General features: G+C 43.6%; 1 protein-coding gene across 3 annotated transcripts in view; it reads right to left on the bottom strand.

Annotated features, from left to right (window-relative positions):
* Positions 1–281: 281 nt before the first annotated feature.
* nectin1b (nectin cell adhesion molecule 1b) overlaps positions 282–21472 on the bottom strand; it is a 210128-nt gene continuing 188937 nt past the window's right edge. For 2 of the 3 annotated variants that reach the window (XM_041174358.1, XM_041174359.1), the window contains exon 6: positions 1074–4449. In XM_041174358.1, coding sequence (XP_041030292.1) covers positions 3932–4449 — 518 coding nt within the window. In that variant the 3' untranslated portion in view covers positions 1074–3931. Of the gene's footprint in view, positions 725–1073; positions 4450–21472 lie in introns of those variants that run through there. The other variant, XM_041174361.1, reaches the window with a different exon arrangement.

The raw sequence follows: 21472 nt of genomic DNA, 5'->3' as shown, positions 1-21472 counted from the left end.
GTTGTAGTTGTACTGGAACAGCTTGGCTAGGAGTGCGGCAAGTTCTGGAGCACAAGTTTTCAGTACTATTGCAGGAATATTGTCAGGTCCCATAGCCTTTGCAGTATCCAGTGCCTTCAGCTGTTTCGTGATATCACGTGGATTGAATTGACTGAAGACTGGTATCTGTGATGCTGGGGATCCCCGGAGGAGGCAGAGATGGATTATCCAGTCGGACCTTATGGCTGAAGATTGCTGTGAATGCTTCAGCCTCATCTTCTGCACTGATGTGCTGGGCTCCTCCATCAATGAGGATGGGGATATTTGTGGAGCCTCCTTCTCCAGTAAGTTGTTTAATTATCCACCCCATTCACAACTGGATGTGGCAGGACGCAGATCTTAGGCCTGATCTGTTGGTTGTGGAATCACCTAGCTCTGTTTATTATTTGCTGCTTATGATGTTTGGTCTGCAAGTAGTCCTGTGATATAGCTTCACTGGAGTGACACCTCATTTTTATGTATGCCTGGTGCTGCTCCCTGCATGCACTCCTGCACTGTTCGCTGATCTCAGTCTTGAACATACTCACTGGCTGAGACTCCAGAGCCCTCTGGGGTAGAGAATTCCAAGGATTCACCACCCTCCGCATGAAGAAATTCCTCTTCATTTCAGTCCTAAATTTATTTTGAGACTATTCCAGATGCCCTTAGCTAGGGGAAACATCCTCCTGCATCTACCCTGTCAAGCCTGTAAGAAAATTGTATGTTTCAATGAGATCACCACTCTTTCTTCTAAACTCTAGAGAATACAGGCCTCTTCAATCTCTCCTCAAAGGCCAATCTCACCATCCCAGGAATCAGTCTGGTGAACCTCCATTGCACTCCCTCTGCAGCAAGTATATCCTTCCTTAGGTAAGGAGACCTAAACTGCACACAATACTTCAGGTGTGGTCTCACCAAGGCTCTACAATTGCAGTATGGCGTCTTTACTCCTGTACTCAAATCATCTTGCTATAAAGGCCAACATACCATTTGCTTTCTGAACTGCTTGCTGTACCTGTGTATTAGCTTACAGTGACTCATGAACAAAGACACCAAGTCTCTTTGGGCATCAACACTTCCCAATCTCCATTTGAAAAAGTACTCTGCATTTCTGTTTTTCCTACCAAAGGGGGTAACTTCACATTTTTCCACATTATATTTCATCTGCCATGTTCTAGCCTACTCATTTAGCCTCACTAAATCCCCTTGAAGGCTCTTTGCATCCACATCATAACTCTGCTCTAGATGCCCAAAGGTGTGATACAACCGAGTTGCTTGCTAGACCACTTCAGAATCAACCACACTGGCGTGGAACTGGAGACACAGTGGCCAGACTTGGTAAGGACAATTAATTTCTTTCCTTAAAGGGGAGGAATGAACCAGTTGGGATTTTATGTCGATTGGGTGGCTCACAGTCATTTACTGATCTCAGCTTTTTAGTTACTTTAACAAAACTGAATTCCAATGATCAAACTACCATGCTGGGATTTGCACTCCATTCTCTGGAAGATTAGTCCTGGAACATAAGCACTACACCATTGTAACTCTTTCGAGTACAAACACGTTTCCATCTGTTTCAGATGAAGTTACATTGTTTCATAGTTTGCCATTGTGAGATTTGAACTCTTGATCTTGGGGTTACAAGCCCAGTACCATAACCACTTGGCTATTTAGACCAAGCCCACTACACCATTGTATTTGAACATGGCTTTTTGATTGTTCACAATTCTGATATGGTTCTGATAAAGGGTGCACTCCTGAAACGTCTTAACATCTTCACAGATAGTGACTGACTGGTTGTATATTTCCAGATCTTTCAGTTTTTATGGCTGTTTCAAACAAGGGTTAACAGAAGTATGGGGCAGTCCCCAATACTCCCCCTCCCACAACTTGGCAGCTGCTTGCAGTGCCCCTTGCCTGTGGGCCTTCTATGAACATGATGGGTGTCTCATCTTTAACCTTACGAGACAAACTGTTTTTGCTGTGGGCTATGTATTCCTGATTGCAGGAAGCTCAAGGCCACATTTGAATCTACTGGTTGGGATGGTGGAGAGAGACTCTGGAAGCCACAGTAGCACAATGTTACAAATATCATTTACTGATAACATTTTCACCCACTTTGTAGGCGTTTTTAAACAAAGGTAACTGTTGACGCATTTCTTGAACAAAGAGAGTGCTGTGTTTGTCTGATAGCATGCGGTGAACTGTGTCCCCATTTGCTACTCTGCACAATGCCCATGTGTTAATACTGTGGGAGGTGCAGTACTTATTATGCAGACCTGCTGCCCACAACAGGAACAGACTGCAATTCTTTACAAAATTAAAAGGGCAAGAAGGCAAAAGCTGGAAGGTCTTAAATCAGTAGCTGGCAAACAGACCTGCCCAGCATCCTACACTGCTAGAGGATCCACATCTTGCAGCTCAAGGCATGAGCTTTTCATATTATCTCTTATTTATCTACACTGGGCACTTCTCAACGCCCACTCAAGAGAAACATTACCAATTGTGCATTATGAATGGAACAGACCTCTATAAGTGCAGATTTGACAATAAACTACTGGTAAGGCTTCTAGGGAACAGACATGTATTTGGGTGCAGCTTGAGAGGGCTTCATTCGATTCCAGTTCTGATGAAAATGTCATTGACCTCAAACGTTAACCATGTCTCTCTCTCCCGCTTTACAGATGCTGCCTGGTCTGCTGAGTGTTTCAAGCATTTTTTGCTTTTATGTCAGATATTCAGCACCTGTAGAATGTTGTTTTTCTTCACTCTGATGACACCCATCAAATCTGGTCTCTAAGTTGCATGGCTTAACTTTTACAAAATCATTGCAGAGGTGGACCTGGGTAACTGCAGTTGGATGAGGTAACACTATAAATCTAACATGATGTTAAAAGTCTGAAAAATACACTAAAGTACATGACTGATTGTAGGCAAGATGCAGTACATTGAACATTTTGTTAAAGAGAATTCTGAAGCATGCACTGACTAGACTCAGCAAGTAAACCCAGATCTTTAAATGTTGTAGAGACTTGTTAGGAATTTCATTGTGTGGGGGAGGGTTTACACACATCTTGGCAGCTTGACACTTCACATCGCAGACACAATTTTGAGATTTAGAGAAATGAATGCTCACGTGCAGGGAATGCTGGAAGCTGCAAACAGGACCTCATTCAGGAGGGGAAAAAAATTATCTTTATGCCAGGCAAATTCATGTTACATAGAAGCTTAAAAAATTGACAGCAAAATTGTGACCCAAAAGGTACCAAGACATTTAAGGTACCTGACAGGACCTTCTGTGGCTTTAGCGTTATGTGCAGTTTAAAAAATAAATTGGTATTTACACATATTGATATCATCTAGTGGAACATCCAGCTATACATCTCATTATCGGCTGCAGCATTAGTATCTGTTCCCCCCGTCCATTTAATGGAATATTAACTGTTGCTATCACATCATCACCAGTTGCTTACCAAACGAAACTAACCACTCACTAGCAAATACCAGTAAGTTATTAGCCGTGTCCAGTCCCAGTGAGTGGTTATAAATTAATGACTAAGTTAATGACAGTTAAGGTAATGCAGCCACAGAAGTGCTGACAGCCTGACTGAATTCCAGTGTTTAGCACAAGTTACCTGATGTCTGCACAGTATATTGAAGAGACATCAGTTTTTACAGAAGTCCAGCTGGTATGAGTGAGGTTTACCTCAAGTTAGTGCTATATAGACCAGTGTTCCTTTTGTTTGTTTTAGAAAACACTGTCTTTAGAACAATATTTATTTTTTGAATTAAATGTAAAAAATAAACCACAATGTAATCATTAAGACTTTAGCTGTTCAGAGTTCTTTACAGTGGACCCAACTGTGCTGGAGGCAGGACAGTGACTTTGTCCTGTACCCCAAGAAGTCTGGCACTACACATACCACTCTTTCTTTGAAATTATGGAGCCATCATTCTGCGACACCATGTCTTCCGTCAGATCCTGTGGATACTGGAAGCTGAGAGTCTGGTCGTCAAAGTCCTCCTGTGTGTCGCTCTCATCGACCGTGAAGTAAGGCCGCTTGGAGTCCGCGTCAAAATCAACCCCATCACGAGGAACTTTCCTCTCATTTTCATAACTTACATTCATGGGAGACGGCTTTTTATCCTCATCGGATTCCTCTTGGTAAGGGATGTGCTCCGGAGCGGGGGGCATGACACCAGCTTTGCTGTATCCATTCCCAAACACGTGCTTCTTTGTGTTGTAGTCACCCTTGAAGGTTTGTTGCCTCTTACGAAGGATGATGAAGATTATGACACTGCTTAACAAGACGAGCACCACACCTCCCACAACTGCTCCAATCACCAGGGTCTTGTTGCCGCTGCCGCTTCCGTCCAGACCCGCTCTCACACTCGGACTGCTTGTGCTGGATGGTAGGATTTGAGGGGATTCTGGGTAGGAAAAGACAGATGGAAGGGACAGCGTCAGTCCCATGTGATTTGAAAGATGCGGTGACAAGGGAAAAGGGAAGGGGAGGCAGAGGGAAGGGAGAAAGATGGCTGAAATTAACAGTCTATATCTATGCTGCTCTCTTGACATCATTACATTTATAAACAGCACAATTACAGTGCTGCCTTTGAGAGCACATCTCCACCCCTTAACACAGCTTGCTTTTATTATGAAACAAATGCAAAATAATGCAGGTGCTGGAAAACTGAAATAGAAACAGAAAATGCTGGAAAAACTCAGCAGGTCAGGCAGCATTTCTAGAGAGAGAGAACCCTGTTCTGATGAAAGGCCTTCAACTGGAAACAACAAATGTTTCTCTCACTATGCTGGCTGATCTCCTTAGTATTTGCAGCATTTTATGTTTTTATCACTTTTATTATTTTGTACAATATTCATTAAACACAATAGGAGTTTCTTAACTCAAATGTTTAGTATCTCTCATACAAAGCCCTAGTTCTCCATGTTCCTCTGTCTCTTGTTTTCTCACATAGCCCAGTCTCAATGTGCCTCGTGCAGTCACACACACTTTCTCAGCCTCTCAGAAGCACACATAGAGCTCTAGTTGAAACCCAAACTGTTCAAAGTATTGCTAGTTAATAATAAATGCAATCATATCAAAGAATTATATGAAATATAAAATGTAATGCAAAAGTTTAAAAAGGAGGGATGAATTATGCACACAATGGTCGAATGATCCACATCCATTAACACTCTTACGGGTATATTGCAGGAGATTAACAGGCGCGTATTGATCCAGGTCTAGACTAACATTCCAATTTATGGGTTCAAATCCCAACATGGCAGCTGGTGGAATTTAAAATTCAATTAATTAATAAATCCTGAATTGAAAGCTAGGCTTAGTAACTAGCCATGAAACTATCTTCGATTGTCATGAAAACCTATTTGGTTCACTAATGCCCTTCAGGGAAGGAAATCTTCCATCCTTACCCAGTCTGGTCTACATGTGATGCCAGGCCCAAAGTGGTCAACTCTTAACTGCCTTCTGAAATGGCTTAGCAAGCTACTCAGTTGTACCAAACTGCTATAGGACCAGGTGGACTTCAGCGGTTCAAGAAGGTGGCCCACCACCACCACCTTCTCAAGAGCAATTAGGGTTGGGAAATAAATGGTGGCCAAGCCAGCAACGCCCACATCCCATGAAAGAATTAAAAGTGTTATACACACACACACACACACGCATGTGCACGCAGTCACTTGTTTGATGTGCTACATATGCACAATAGGAATGCCACAAACATTCCTGATCTCAGCAGCTGCAGTGACCCACATTCCTATTTTGTTAGGAACTGAATAGGAGGCAGTGTATTAAGATGCAGCAGCATGCCAAGAGGAAAGCTTTGTCATTTAGAATGGAAAAGAGGTGCAACTCTGCTGAAAAAGATACAAGAAAATAGAATACAAAGCAGATCTCAAGTCCGAAAAGTAACAAAGAAATTATAAAGGTAAAAATTGGGTTATAAAACCATCATTGCTTGACTGGGAGGGTTAGATGAATCAGACATTAGCCATGCATTTCCTATTACAACCTGCTTCATCAATAATAGTTCTTCCATCCCTCTTAATAGATGGGCAATATTTTCTACTGCAAACTCTGCACTACATTTAAGGGGCCGTGAATCAATTGTGAAACCTCCTTCAATGCTTTGTTTAAAGTGACAGGTAATAATTTATCTCCCCTTTAATCATATCTGCACAGTGAGTTGTTATGATCTGGAATGCGCTGCCTGGAAGAGAGGTGGAAGCAGATTCAATAGTAACTTTCAAAAGGAGAACAGAATAAACACTCAAAGGAAAAAATATTCGCAGGGCTTCAGGGAAAGAGCCATGGTGTGGGATTAATTGGAAAGCTCTTTCAAAGAGCTGGCATAGATGATGATGAGCTGAATGGCTGCATCATTCTAATAACAGAGATCTCTATAACTTATGTCTCAAACTCCTTATATTGCTGCCCTGAGTATTTTGCACCCAAATTTATAGTTCCTGCTTAAGGTTGCCTCAGAGAGGGGTTATCCACAGAAAATAAGTTTTCCCATCAGTGTTTCCTGATGTTATTCAGAATATCAACATATACCTGTACACCTCAACACAGCATCGAACACAACAGAAATACTGACCCGAAAATACTGTAATCAGAGCCTTAGATGCAGAATTACTCTACACATCCCCTGGTTCACACATGCGAGAATCCTGCTTTGAGAAACCGTCATACCAATCTCCAGAGAATCCTATTTGAGCTCAACACCCCGTTAAAGATGCTGTAATTAAAGAGCACATTAACTTTCATCTGATGTGTATTTGGCTAATTTATTGAGTCACCAATGGCTCATAGTGAGGCCAGTGACAGACAAAGTAAAGGGACCAAACTGGAATAACGAATTGTGGGGGCGGCAAGGGGAGGTGGGATGGCTAAGACTCCTACCTTTACCTAGTGCCCCATACTTGCAATTTCATGCTTGTGGGCATCGGGTTTAGCTAGAATTCTTGTGATCAAATACCGGAGTCTGTGGGTTCACATGGAGAGTATGGATGGGGTACCTGGAGGTAACCAGCATTTATGGAGTATTCTCCCAGTAAGGGTCAGCACCTTTGAGCTAATGGGAGGGGGGGGTGTGAAAAATTGTGAAGAGCTTCAACTGTGTGTGGACAATGTCTGGATTTTATTGTGTGCAGACATCCCACTGTATTTAAAGAAACCAAAGCAGCCGCTTACATTGCCAGATAATCATTGGTGAAGACTAGATTTTTGCTCGCAGGCCTGCCAGTTAGAATTTGCCTCTTTCAGCTTTGGACATGCATTCTTCTGATAAGGATGAAAGCAAGTTGCATTCCTTTACCCAATAGAAACGATGGCAAGATCAGAGAGAGAGAGTTTTGCCAGTACAGACTGAGAGGTCATTGATTGTAAATTAATCTCAGACACAAGTTTACAAACCTATGCACATGCGAAATAGGAGCAGAAGTAGACCATTCAGCCCCTCGAGCCTGCTCCAACATTCAATAAGATCATAGCTGATCTGTTTGTGTTTCAAGTTCCACATTCCCATCTACCCCCGATAACCTTTGACTCCCTTGCCTAACAAGAATCTATCTCTACCTTAAAAATATTCAGTGACCCCACCTTCCACTGCCTCATGAGGCAGAGAGTTCCAAAGCTGCACAACCCCCGAGAAAAAACTTGGCCTCATCTCTACCCTCACCATGGGGGAGGCGATGACGTGGTGGTATTGTCACTGGACTAATAATCCAGAGATAAAAGCAAAAAACTGCAGATGCCGGAAATCCAAAACAAAAACAAAAATAATACCTGGAAAAACTCAGCAGGTCTGACAGCATCTGTGGAGCGGAACACAGTTAACGTTTCGAGTGCGAATGACTCTTCAACAGAAGAGTCTCCGCAGATGCTGTCAGACCTGCTGGCTTTTTCCAGGTATTTTTATTTTTGTTTTTGTTTAGTAATCCAGCGATCCAGAGTAATGCTCTGGGGACCCGGGTTCGAATCCCGCCATGGCAGATGGTGGAGTTTGAGTTCAATAAAAATCTGGAATTTAAAGTCTAATGATGACCCTGAAACCATTGTCGATTGTTGTAAAAACCCATTAATGCCCTTTAGGGAAGGAAATCCGCATCTGCTGTCCCTACCTGGTCTGGCCTAGATGTGACTCCAGACTCACAGCAATATGGTTGACTCTCAAAACAAAAATGATTCTGGATGGGCAATAAATGCCATGAATGAATAATTTAAAAAATGACAGTATTGGTAGGAGTGACCAATCCTTGTGGAGACAAAGTTGCATCTTCACATTGAGCGTACCCTCCATCATGTGATGTAGCACTATCACCATAGGATAGAGGATAGGAGGGAGAAGAGGAGGGAGAGGCACCTGGCAAATCTACACAACCTGGGGAAGCTACAGCACAGGACCACTTGCGTGCCAAACAGCATAAGCAGCAAGTAATAGGAGGGAGAATAGGAGGGGTAAGCACCAGGCAAATCTACACAACCTGGTGAAGCTACAGCACAGGACCACTTGCATTCCAAACAGCATAAGCAACAAGTGATAGGCAGAGCCAGACAATTCCACAACCAACTGGTCAGATCTAAGCTCTGCAGTCCAGACACATCCAGTCGTGAATGGTGGTGGACAATTAAACAACTCACTGGGGGAGGCGGCTCCACAAATATCCCCATCCTCAATGATGGAGGAGCCCAGCACATGAGTGTAAAAGATAAGGCAATGCAATAATCTTCAGCCAGAAGTGCTGAGTGGTTGAACCATCTCGGCCTCCTCCAGATGTCCCCAGCATCACAGATGTCAGTCTTCAGCCAATTCGATTCATTCCAAGTGATAGCAAGAAACAGTTGAAGACACTGGATGCTGCAAAGGCTACGGGCCCTGAAAATATTCCGGCAATAGTACTGAAGACTTATGCTCCAGAACTAGCTGCGCCCCTAGCCAAGCTGTTCCAGTATAACTACAACACTGGCATCTATGTGGAAAATTGTGCAGGTATGTCCTTTATACAAAAAAAGAGACTAATCCAACCCGGCCAATTACTGCCCCATTAATCTACTCCCGATCATCAGTAAAGTTATGGAAGAGATCATCAACAGAATTATCAAATGCACTTGCTTAGCAATAACCTGCTCACTGATGCTCAGTTTGGACTCTGGCAGGGGCACCCAGCTCCTGACCTTATTACAACCTTGGTTCAAACATGGACAAAACTGCTGAACTCCCGAGTGAGGTGAGAGTGACTGCCCTTGACATCAGCGCAGCATTTGACCGATTATGGCATCAAGGAACCCTAGTGAAACTGGTCAATGGAAATCAGGGGGAAAACTCCCAGCTGGTCAGAATCATACCTAGCACAAAGGAAGATGATTGTGGTTCTTGGAAGTCAATCATTTCAGTTCCAGGACATCACTTCAGGAATTCCTCAGGGTCTTGTCCTAGGCCCAACCATCTTCAGCTGCTTCATCAATGACCTTCCCTCCATCATAAGATCAGAAGCGGGTATGTTCACTGGTGATTGCACAAGGTTCAGCAACATTCACGACTCCTCAGATAATTAAGCAGTCCATGTACAAATGCAGCAAGACCTGGTCAATATCCAGGCTTGGGCTGACATTCATGCCACACAAGTGCCAGGCAATGATCATCTCCACCAAGAAAGAATCTAATCATTACCCCTTGACAGTCAATGGTATTACCATTACTGAATCCCCCACTATCAGCATCCTAGGGGTTACCATTAACCAGAAACTGAACTGGACTAGCCATACAAATACTGTGGCTACAAGAGCAGGCCAGAGACTAGGAATCCTGTGGTGAGTAACTCACCATCTGACTCCCCAGGCCTGTCCACCATCTACAAGGCACAAGTCAAGAGTGTGATGGCATACTCTCCATTTGCCTGGGTGAGTGCAGCTCAATTAAGAACAAGAAGCTTGACACTGCCCAGGACAAAGCAGCCCTGCTTGATTGGCACCCCTTCCACAAACATTCACTCCCTCCACCAGCAACAAACAGTAGCAGCAGTATGTACCATCTACAAGATGCACTGCAGAAACTCACCAAGGCTCCTTGAACAGCACCTTCCAACCCATGATCTTTACCATCTAGAAGGACAAGGGCAGTAGACTCATGGCAACACCGCCACCTGGAAGTTCCCCCAACCCACTTGCCACCCTGACTTGGAAATATATCGCTGTTCCTTCACTGCCGCTTGGTCAAAATCCTGGAACTCCTCTCCAACAGCACTGTGGGTATATCTATAACATAGGGCCCACAGTGGGTCAAGAAGGCAGCTCGCCACCACCTTTTCAAGGGCAGTTAGGGACAGGCGATGAATGCTAACCCAGCCAGTGAAGCCCACATCCAATGAATTTTTAAAAAAGGGTGACTCCGAATTTTAAAACAGTGCCCCCCTGCCCCCCAACCCCCGCCAGTTCAGGGCTCACCCACAAGAGAAAACATTCTTTCTATGTCCACCTTGTCAAGAGCTTTCAGGATCTTATATACTTCAATCAAGTCACCCCTCACTCTTATAAACTCCAGTGGAAACAAGCCCAAATTGTCCAAACTTTCCTCGTAAGACAACCTGCACATTCCAGATAGCAATCTAGTAAACCTCCTCAAAGCTGCACGCAGTATTTGAGATGCGGTCTCACCAATGCTCTGAATAACTGAAGCATAACCTCCTTATTTTCATGTTCAATTCCTCTCGCAATAAAGGATAGCATTCCATTAACCTTTTTGATTATTTGCTGTACCTGCATACTAACTTTTTGTCACACATGCACAAGAACACCTCTGCACCTCTGAATTCTACAGTCATTCTCCACTTAATTAATGCTCTACTTTTTTATTCTTTAAGCCAAAGTGAACAGCTTCACATTTTCCCCACATTATACTCCATCTGCCAGATTTTTGCCCACTCAACTCATCTATATCCATGTGCACACTCATTGTGTCTTCTTCACAACATACTTCCTTATCTTTGTGTAGTCTTCAAATTTAGCTACCAAGCTTTCATTCCCATCCTCAATGTCATTGGTGTAAATTGTAAAAAGTTGTGGCCACGGCACAGACCACTGCGGGACTCCACCAGTCATATCCTGCCAATCTGACAAAGGCCCATTTATGCATTGTTTTTTCTGCCAGCCAGCCAATCCTCTATCCAGGCAAATATGTAGCCACCTACACCATGAGCTTTTATTTTCTGCAATAACCTTTAATGTGGCACCTTATCAAATGCCTTCTGGAAATCCAAGTACAGTATGTTTACAGGCTCTCCCTTACCCACAGCACATGTTACTCCTTCAAAGAACTCTAATAAATTGGTTAAACATGATTTCCTTTTGACATGCTGTCTCTTCCTGATTTCCATGTGTTTTTCTAAGTGCCCAGCAAAAACCTCTTTTAATGATCGATTCTAACACCTTCCCCACGAAAGATGTCAAGCGAACTGGCCTATAGTTTCCTGTTTTCTGTCTCTCTCCCTTCTTGAATAGAGGGGTTATATTTGCTACTTTCCAGTCTGATGGAACCTTTCCAGAATCTAGGGAATTTTGGAAAATTAACGCCAACACATCTACTACCTCTTTTAGGACTCTAGGATGAAGTCTACCTGGACACAGAGGCTTGCCAGCCTGCTCCATCAGTTTGCTCAGTACTGCTTCCCTAATGATTGTAATTTCACCAAGTTCCTCTTTAACATCCCCCTCCTGATTTACAGCTATTACTAGAATGCTTTTTGGATCCTCTATAGTGAAGACAGAAGCAAAATATTTATTCATTTCATCCACCATTTGCCAATTATCTACTATTAACTCCCCATTCTCATTCTCCAGGGGGCCAATACTCACTTTACCTACTCTTTTCCTGTTTAAATATCTGTAGAGACTCTTGCTATCCATTTCTATATTTCTAGCTAGCTTCCTCTCATACTCTAATTTCTTTCTCTTGATTAACCTTCTAGTCATTCTCTGCCGTTCTTTATATTCTGACCAATCATCTGACCTGCCATTCATCTTTCCTTCAGTTTGATGCTTTCCCTAACTTCTTTAGTTAACTACAGGTGGTGGGCCCCCCTTTAGAATTTTTCTTTATAGTAGGAATATACTTATTCTGAGTATTCTGAAATATCCCCTTAAATGTCTGCCACTGCTTCTCCATTGATCTATCCCCTAACCTAGCATCCCAGTTCACTTCAGCTGGCTCAGCTTTCATGCCCACATAGTTGCCCTTATTTAAGTTTAAAATACTAGTCTTAGGCCCACTCTTCTCCCTTTTACACTGGATGTAAAATTTAATCATATTGAGGTCAATGCTACCTTTACCCTGAGGTCATTAATTAATCCTGTCACATATAGCCTGCTCTCTGGCTGAAAGTTTGTGGATTAACCCTGGAACTGGACAAACAAAAAGGACCAGAGAAGCTTCGGGTGTCTGAACTCCTGAGAGTAAGAGAGCTGTAAAGTTGCTCATCTTACAGTCAGATGGGAGAACAAGCCAGACAGAGATATTTTCTTAAGTAAAAACAAACAGTGCTGAAAATACTCAGCAGGTCTGGCAGCATCTGTGGAGAGAGAATCAAAGCTAACATTTTAAGGCACTGAGATAAAAAGCAAAAAACTGCGGATGCTGGAAATCCAAAACAAAAACAAAAATACCTGGAAAAACTCAGCAGGTCTGGCAGCATCTGCGGAGAGGAACACAGTTAACATTTCGAGTCCGAATGACCCTTCAACAGAACTAAGTAAAAATAGAAGAGAGGTGAAATATAAGCTAGTTTAAGGTTGGGAGGGGGTGGTGGGTGGGACAAGTAGAGCTGGATAGAGGGCCAGTGATAGGTGGAGATAACCAAAAGATGCTGAGTTTTCCCAGGTATTTTTGTTTTTATTTTAAGGCACTGTTTTGTTTCTCGCTCCACAAATGTTGCCAGACCTGCTGAGTATTTCCAGCACTTTGTTTTTATTTCAGATTTCAAAAATCTGCACTTTTTTACTTTTATTAAAGACATTTCTTTGTCTATTACTGATATCACCTCCAGTTTCAGGCAAGAATAAAGCTAGGTTAGAGATAAGAATCTCAGGCTCTACCAGTTGATGTTATCTGGTATAGAACTTCCTAAATGTCACCTGCTAACAGAAAACCATTTTGGTGCCAAAACTAAATAAAAGGACACGATTCAGATAAGGGCTCAAAGCAGGAAGTGAAACAAGGCCAGAGGGGAATTTGCCAATTGTTTGCTCTCTATACTTAGATTATATGCTTATTGATAGCTATGGTTCAAACCTGTTTATACACAAACGGATTCTGACGCCTTGACTACACATCCCATATTTTAGTACTTGAAACAGCTTATTGTTCTGGTTTCTTGGTGTATTTTATGTCTGTCACTATGGTTTCCCAAGGTGTTAGCTACCAGTACCACTGCCATCCTTGGTCTAGGGACATTATCGAGTCTCCCAACATGGTACGTCTTTGAGCATGGATTGATGCAAGTTTGGGACATTTATGCCTTTTAATCAAAGAATGTCATTTATCCTCACTTCTGTGAAGAAAAACACAGCAGTGAACATAGACAGGTTAGGTGAGTGGACAAAGATCTGGTAGATGGACTATAATGTAGGAAAATGTGACGTTGTCCATTTTTAAAATTCAAGTTTTTATCTTAAGAGGCATATTAACTAAATGGTGAGAGACTGCAGAGCTCTGAGATGCAGAGGAATCTGGGTGTCCTAGTGCATGAATTGCAAAATGTTAGTATGCAGGTGCAACAAGTAATTAGCAAAGCGAATAGAATGTTATTGTTTATTGTGAGTATTAAATATAAAAGTTGGGAGGTTATGCTTCAGTTATACAGGGCATTGGTGAGACCACATCTGCAGTATTGTGTACAGTATAAGATGTAAATGCATTAGAAGCAGTTCAGAGAAAGTTTAAGAGACTAATACCTGGAATCGGCGGCTTGTGTAATGAGGAAAGACTGGAGGCTCGGTTTCTATCTGGAGTTTAGGAGAGTAAGGAGATGACTTGACTGAAACATATAAGATCCTGAGGGGTTTTGACAGGGTGAATGTGGAAAGGACGTTTCCTCTTGTGGGAGAATCTAGAACTTGGGGGGGGTCACCATTTTAAAATAATCTGTCGCCCATTTAGGACAGAGATGAGGAGAAACATTTTCTCTGGGGGTTGAGAGACTTTGGAATTCTCTTCTTCAAAAAGTGGTTGAAGCAGAGTCTTTGAATATCTTTAAGGCAGATTCTTGATAAGCAAAGGGTTGAAAGATTATTGAGAGTAGGCAGGAATATGATGTTAAAATCAGATCAGCCATGATCTTATCGAATGGCGGAGCAGGCTTGAGGGGCTGAATAGCCTACTCTTGCTCCTAATTCATATGTAGGTTTGTATGGAAGAGTGGGAGGAATCCCTGCAGTACCCAGTAACTGGGGTACAGACCTCAGCTCCTATTCTTTCATTCCATTATTTGCTTATCTGGGACTCCTAATTGGAAGAGAGAGTGTGAGCACGCGCGAGTGTCTGTGACAGTGTGTGTCTGAGAGTGAGTGTACTTGTGAGTGAGTGTCTGAGTGGGAGAGTGTGAAAGAGAGACTGTGAGTTTGAGAGCACGTGTGAGTGAGAGTGTGTGTGAGAGAAAGTGAGTGAGAGAGAGAGAGAATGAGTGTGTGCGTCTGTGTGAGAGTGTGAGAGTAAGATGGGGGAGAGAGAGAGCGCGCGGAGAGAGAGAGAGAGAGAGAGAGCGCGCGGAGAGAGAGAGAGCGAGAGAGAGAGCGCGCGGAGAGAGAGAGAGAGAGAGAGAGCGCGCGGAGAGAGAGAGAGAGAGAGAGCGCGCGAAGAGAGAGAGAGAGAGAGAGAGAGCGCGCGGAGAGAGAGAGAGAGAGAGAGAGAGCGCGCGGAGAGAGAGAGAGAGAGAGAGAGAGCGCGCGGAGAGAGAGAGAGAGAGAGAGAGAGCGCGCGGAGAGAGAGAGAGAGAGAGAGAGAGAGAGAGAGAGAGCGCGCGGAGAGAGAGAGAGAGAGAGCGCGCGCGAGACAGAGCGCGCGCGAGACAGAGCGCGCGCGAGACAGAGCGCGCGCGAGACAGAGCGCGCGCGAGACAGAGCGCGCGCGAGACAGAGCGCGCGTAAGAGAGAGAGCGCGCGTAAGAGAGAGAGCGCGCGTAAGAGAGAGAGCGCGCGTAAGAGAGAGAGCGCACGTAAGAGAGAGAGCGCACGTAAGAGAGAGAGCGCACGTAAGAGAGAGAGCGCACGTAAGAGAGAGAGCGCACGTAAGAGAGAGAGCGCACGTAAGAGAGAGAGAGAGAGACAGACAGAGAGAGGGTGAGAGAGACAGAGAGAGGGTGAGAGAGACAGAGAGCCCGTGTGTGAGAGGCAGACAGACAAAGCACGTGAGAGAGAGAGCGAGAGCACGTGTGAGAGAGAAAGACAGGCAGGGAGCTTGTGTGTATGAGAGATAGCGAGCGAGCCCGGGAGACAGAGTGCGTGAGCACATGTGAAGTGCGAGCGAGAGACAGCATGAGTGAGAGAGAGAGAGAGAGAGAGAGAGTGTGAGAGAGCGAGAGACAGGCAGAGAGACAGAGTGAGAGGGAGAGAGAGTGAGTGAGTGTGTGTGTGAGAGAGTGAAAGAGAGAGAGAGAGAGCACATGAGAGAGTGTGTGTGCAGGTGTGTCTGGAGGGTGTGCATGTAGGACAGGATTGCCTATGTCCTTTTCATAATAAAGCTTGCTGATACCTGTGTGTGCAGGTACTGGGTGAGTAAAGGAGGTGGGCCAGCATCTCTGGGAGTGGGGTGGGTAGGGAACAGAAGCGAATAAAACTGGAGCCAAACAGTCAAATAAATTTACTGCAAAATGGAACTTTTCCCCATGCAAGATAACAACTACTACAGAATCAAAGAAACTGAATTGAGATCAGGGGACACCAGTAATCTCCCCAACCTTATTTTATTATTAACTTCAGGCTGTAGTATGGACATAAGTATGAACAGAAAGAATTGATATCTACATATATTCAGCTACTTGACTAGACAAGAAAATTGCAACTGTCAGAAACAAACTCCTTAGTATGCTAGGAGTTTCAAAAATGTCAGATGCATCACCTGCAGTAAATTCTAATCTGCAGAAGTTGAGACAATCACTTGTTGGGAGGAGTTTCCAAAAGAGAGGCTAAACATGCAAAATGGGCTGGGTATAGGTGACTCCTCAACTATAAAAACAAATGAGGTTTCAGCCATCCTTTTCTAGTTGAGTTTGAACTCCAGACTGGTGGGACCTGCAGGCCTGGTACTGAGGGCCTTGGGTATTCAGGTTAATGGGAATCTGATGCATTCTCCAGTAAACAGGATTTACAAGGCAAAATCTCAGCTGTCATACAGGAGTTCTTTGCGGAATTTAGAAACTCCCTCAGTGTGAAACAGTCAAGGTTTTTTCTGCTGAAAGATTGCTTTACTATACATGAAGTATAGCAGGTCAAGGCAAAGATCCCTTGTGGAACAGACCTACAAGGTGAGGCAAGAGTTTATGCCACAGGGTGCCTCATGACAAATTCTAGCAAAGTGATGACCTTCTCCCAATTGGGCAGCCCAGCACAGGCCTAATAGTTGCTGACTAGAAGATAACTTTGACTCCTGGTAAGGCAGTCACATTCTTACAGGCTTCCTTCAGGCATTTACAAGCAGTCTAAATTCTATAGCAAGTGAGAGAGACAACTACAGGTGAACTGTATATAAAGGTATGTTCCCTGTTTTTACAAGCACAGATTTTTGCTTTCTTATTCTGTGCCTTTCTTCAAAATATTTGCAACCCTGCTTCATTCTGTGACACTGCAGCTTCTCCCTACTTTCGTCTTGTCAGTCTTTCCTTTAGTGTCTGTCTTTGACAGCCTCACCATAATGTTGATGAGGTGCTCAAGAGCTCCTCATGAGATGGCTCTCATGCTGTCACTGGCAATAAAATGCCTCTCTGCCTTGTTAAGCCCCCTGACCAATAGTTGGACATATGATTATTCTCCTTTAACACCATGCCCAGCTCTAACCTAGCAGCAGCATCATTAGGATTGGGATCCCTTGTATGACATGAGGCAGGGAAATGGCTGCTGCTCATGTAACTTCAGTCTCATAGTTTTGCCATTGTGAGATTTGAACTCTTGATCTTAGGGTTACAAACCCAGTACCATAACCACTTGGCTATTTAGGCCAAGCAACTTCAGTCTCATACTCAAATGTATTCCACAGCAGCAAAACGAGCGTTCACTGCATCATTAATCTGGCTTCAAACAGCTGTAGCTTATTTCTAAGTGTGAGAAGCCCCAATACACTTGGCTTCAAAGCCTTGCCAGTTTCCATTATAATTCACAAGCAAAGAAAAAAGGAAAAGAATTTGCGACAAGTCCAGTGTAAGTCACTCATAACCCAACTCTTTATATTTTATGTTGTGTATCAGATAAAACACATCTCCTGAATACATATCCACGGTTAATAACCATTAATGATTGATTGGGAGAGCAGAGTTTTCATCAGAGTCCAATCTGTGTAACCCCCTGATCTTGTCCACTGAAACAACAGTACAATATAGACCTATGTGACCTAACTGGGCAAGCCATCTTCCTTTCACTCTGCAATCCGAGTTTGAAACCAGCCCAGAGGTATGTTTGTGGGGACTATGTGGCCAGAGTTTAGTCAATTTTAACCTTGTGGATGTGGGCCATAAGAAAACCTCAACATTTATAGAATCATAGGATGGTTACAGCTCAGAAGGAGGCCGTTCAGCCTTCACATTCATGTTGGTATTTTGCAAGTGCAACTCATCTAGTCCCACTCCCAAGCCATTTTCTTCAGGTAATTATCCAATTTTCCTTTGAAAGCCTCAGTTGCATCTATCTCTATCTCCACTACACTCCCAGGTTGTGCATTCCAGATCCTAACCACTCGCTACATGAAATGTTTTTCCTCATGTTGCCATTGCTTCTTTTGCCAATTACCTTACATCGGTACACACTGGTTCTCAGTCCATCCACCAATGGGAACGGTTTCTCCCTATCTACCCTGCCCAGAGCCCTTGTTAATTTGAATACATCTATAAATCTTCTCTCAACCTTTTCTTCTGCAAGGGCAACAGCTATACATAGATCTTCAATCTATCCACATAACTGAAGTCTTTCATCCCTGGAACCATTCTTTTAAATCTTTTCTGCACCCCCTCTCATTGCCTTAACATCTTCCCTGAAGTGTGGTGCCCAGAATTGGACACAATACTCCAGTTGAGGCTATCAAATGGCACGCACTAAAGAACACAGTCTCATACACAAGACACCAAAAAATGCTTGTGAGCTGGAAAGCAAATTTCACTTTGGAGCAGTTGAAATATACTCTTGAGGATGGAGTAGAAGCACATTAGTGGTGAAAAAGCTATATGCAAGGTCAAATCCTCATTGCGACTGGTAAATAAAGGCGTATTAATCACCGTATGCTTAAAACTCTCAATAAAATTAATGACCAAACACTTGGTACATTAGACAGTAATAGAATTATTATAATTTAGATAAGTGCTTAGTGTTAAACACTGCATGTTAAGCCCAATTATGGATTCCAGTACATTTGAGATTGCTTTGTAACTTAAACTGATATGCTCCTTTATTGTAATAAAACATGATGAAAATAGGCACAAGAGTAACAAAGGAAGAGCATAAGAAATAGGACTAGGCCATACATCCCCATGAACCTGCTCTGCAATTCAATAAGATCAATAAATGATTTCTTACCTCAACTCCACTGTCCTGCCTGAACCCCATATCCCCAGATTCCCTTGGTGTCCAAAGATCTATTAATCTGCATCTCGAACATACTCAACGACTGAGCATCTACAGTCCCCTGAGCAAGAGAATTCCAAAGATTTATAACACACTGAGTGAAGAAATTTTTCTTCATCTCAATTCTAAATGGCCAACCCCTTATCCTGAGGCTATGATTCCTAATTCTAGGCTCTCCAGCCAGGGAAATATCATCCGCCTTGTCAAACCCTCTTCGAATCTTATACGTTTCAATAAAACAACCTCTTATTTGTCTAAGCTCCAGAGAGGACAGGCCCCATTTAACTCACAGGAAACTGTGGTTTCCACCTGAGTCATCCCCCACTTGTAGCCCTTTTCCTACCAGTAGTTTTCCTTTCTCTCATCCACTATGTCTAAAACCATTGTTCTCAGCTACAAAGATCTCCCTAAACCTTCCTCACAGGACAACCCTCACATCCTAGGAACCAATCTAGTGAACCTTTGCAGATCCTCCTTAGATACAGAGACCAAACCTGTACACGGTTCTTCAGGATATGACTCACCAGAGCTCAGTTCAATTGCACCAATATTTCCTTATTCTTGTACTCCAAATCCCTTGCAATAAAGGCTAATATACCATGTCTTCCTAATTACTTGCTGTCACCTGCGCATGAACTTTGTGTTTTGTGCACAAGGATAGCTAAATTCCTCTTTCTTATCTTCCAAAAATTATTTCTCTATTTTCTACCAAAGTGAATAACCTTGCATTTCTCCACATTTCTCCATTTTCTACCATTTTGCCCATTCCCTTAACCTATTTATATTCCTTTCTAGACTCTAAGCTCCCTCCTCATAGGCCAGGATTTTATGGCCCTACCGTGGCGTGTCTCCTCCTGGTAGATGCGGCGAGCCATTTAACTCTCCATTCAGTTCAGTGGGACCATAATATCCTGCCGGATGGGAGGGCTGTAAAATCCTGGCCACGGTTTACTTTTCCATCTAGCTTTGTATCATCAGCGAACTTCAATGCATTGCACAAGGTACCTTCATTTAAGTCACCTTGTACCTGCTGGATAAGGGCAAAGGTCAAGGGTCCTCCAGCACTGCTCGTGTGGTCCTCTTATCTGACTTGCAGTCACACTTTCCTGACCCCGATTATTAACCAGGCTGCTTCTTAACCCAATGGGTGTGACTGCCTCTTGATAAAGTTATTGAAGACACGGCCAAAAAGGTAGAGCATGAGGAGGTTTTTAAAGGAAGGGAAGGATAGCAAGGCAAAGGTGTTTAGGGTGATTTTTGTAGCTGAGAACAAAGATTTTAGATTCAGTAAACAAGGGAAAGAGGGGAAGAAGAACTAATGGAGGTTGGTAAGGACCGATAGGATAGGGGCTACATGGGTCAGAGATGGAAACAGACAATTTTGGTGAAGGTTAGGATATGGAACTTGACAACCAACTCTGGATCAAAAAGGATGGTGGAGAGAGTGGATGTTGAAGGTGGTGGATGGGTTGCCAATCAAACTGGGCTACTTTGTCCTGGACGGCGACGAGCTCCCAGAGTTGTTGGAGCTGCACTCATCCAGGCAAATGGACAGTATTCCATCACACTCTGAACTTGTGCCATGTAGATGGTGAGAGACTTTGGGGAGTCAGGTGGTGAGTTACTCACCACAGAATTTCCCAGCCTTTGACCTGCTCTTGTAGCCACAGTATTTATATGGCTAGTCCAGTTTAGTTTCTAGCCAATGGTAACCCCCAGGATGTTGATAGAGGGGAATTCAGCGATGATAAAGCCATTGAATGTCAAAAGGAAATGGTTAGATTCTCTCTTGTTGAAGATGGTCATTGCCTGGCACTTGTGTGGCGCGAATATTGCTTGCCACTTGCCCAAGACTGAATGTTGCCCAGATCTTGCTGCATTTGAACATGGACTGCTTCAGTACCTGGGAAGTTGCAAATTATGCTGAACATTGTACAATCATCACCATTTCTGACTTTATGATGGAGGGAAGGTCATTGATGAAGAAGCTGAAGACGGTTGGGCCTAGGACACTACGCTGAGGAACTCCTACAGTGATATCCTGGGACTGAGATCACTGAGCTCCAAAAACCATAACCACCTTCCTTTGTGCTAGATGTGGCCCTAACCAGTGGAGAGTTTTCCCCTTTATCCCCATTGACTCCAGTTTTGCTAGGGCTCCTTGATGCCACACTCGGTCAAATGCTGCCTTGATGTCAAGGACAGTCATATTTACTTCATCTCTTGAATTCAGCTTTTTGGTCCAAGGCTGTAATGAGATCAGAAGCTGAGTGGCCCTGGCAGAACCCAAACTGAGCATAGTGAGCAGGTTATTGCTAAGCAAGTGCCGCTTGATAGCACTGTTGACAACCTCTTCTATCACTTTACTGATGATGGCGAGTAGACTGATGGGGCAGTGATTGGCTGGGTTGGATTTGTCCCGCTTTTTATGGACAGGACATAGCTGTGCAATTTTCAACATTGGTGGGTAGATGCCAGTGTTGTAGCTGGACTGAAACAGCTTGGCTAGGGGCGCGGCAAGTTCTGGAGCACAAGTCACGTCTTCAGTATTATTGGTGGAATATTGTCAGGGCCCATAGCCTTTGCAGTGTTCAGTGCCTTCAGCCGTTTCT

Source organism: Carcharodon carcharias, chromosome 25 (assembly GCF_017639515.1).
Source record: "Carcharodon carcharias isolate sCarCar2 chromosome 25, sCarCar2.pri, whole genome shotgun sequence".
Classification (NCBI taxonomy): Eukaryota; Metazoa; Chordata; class Chondrichthyes; order Lamniformes; family Lamnidae; genus Carcharodon; species Carcharodon carcharias.
This window is presented reverse-complemented; position numbering and strand designations above follow the sequence as displayed.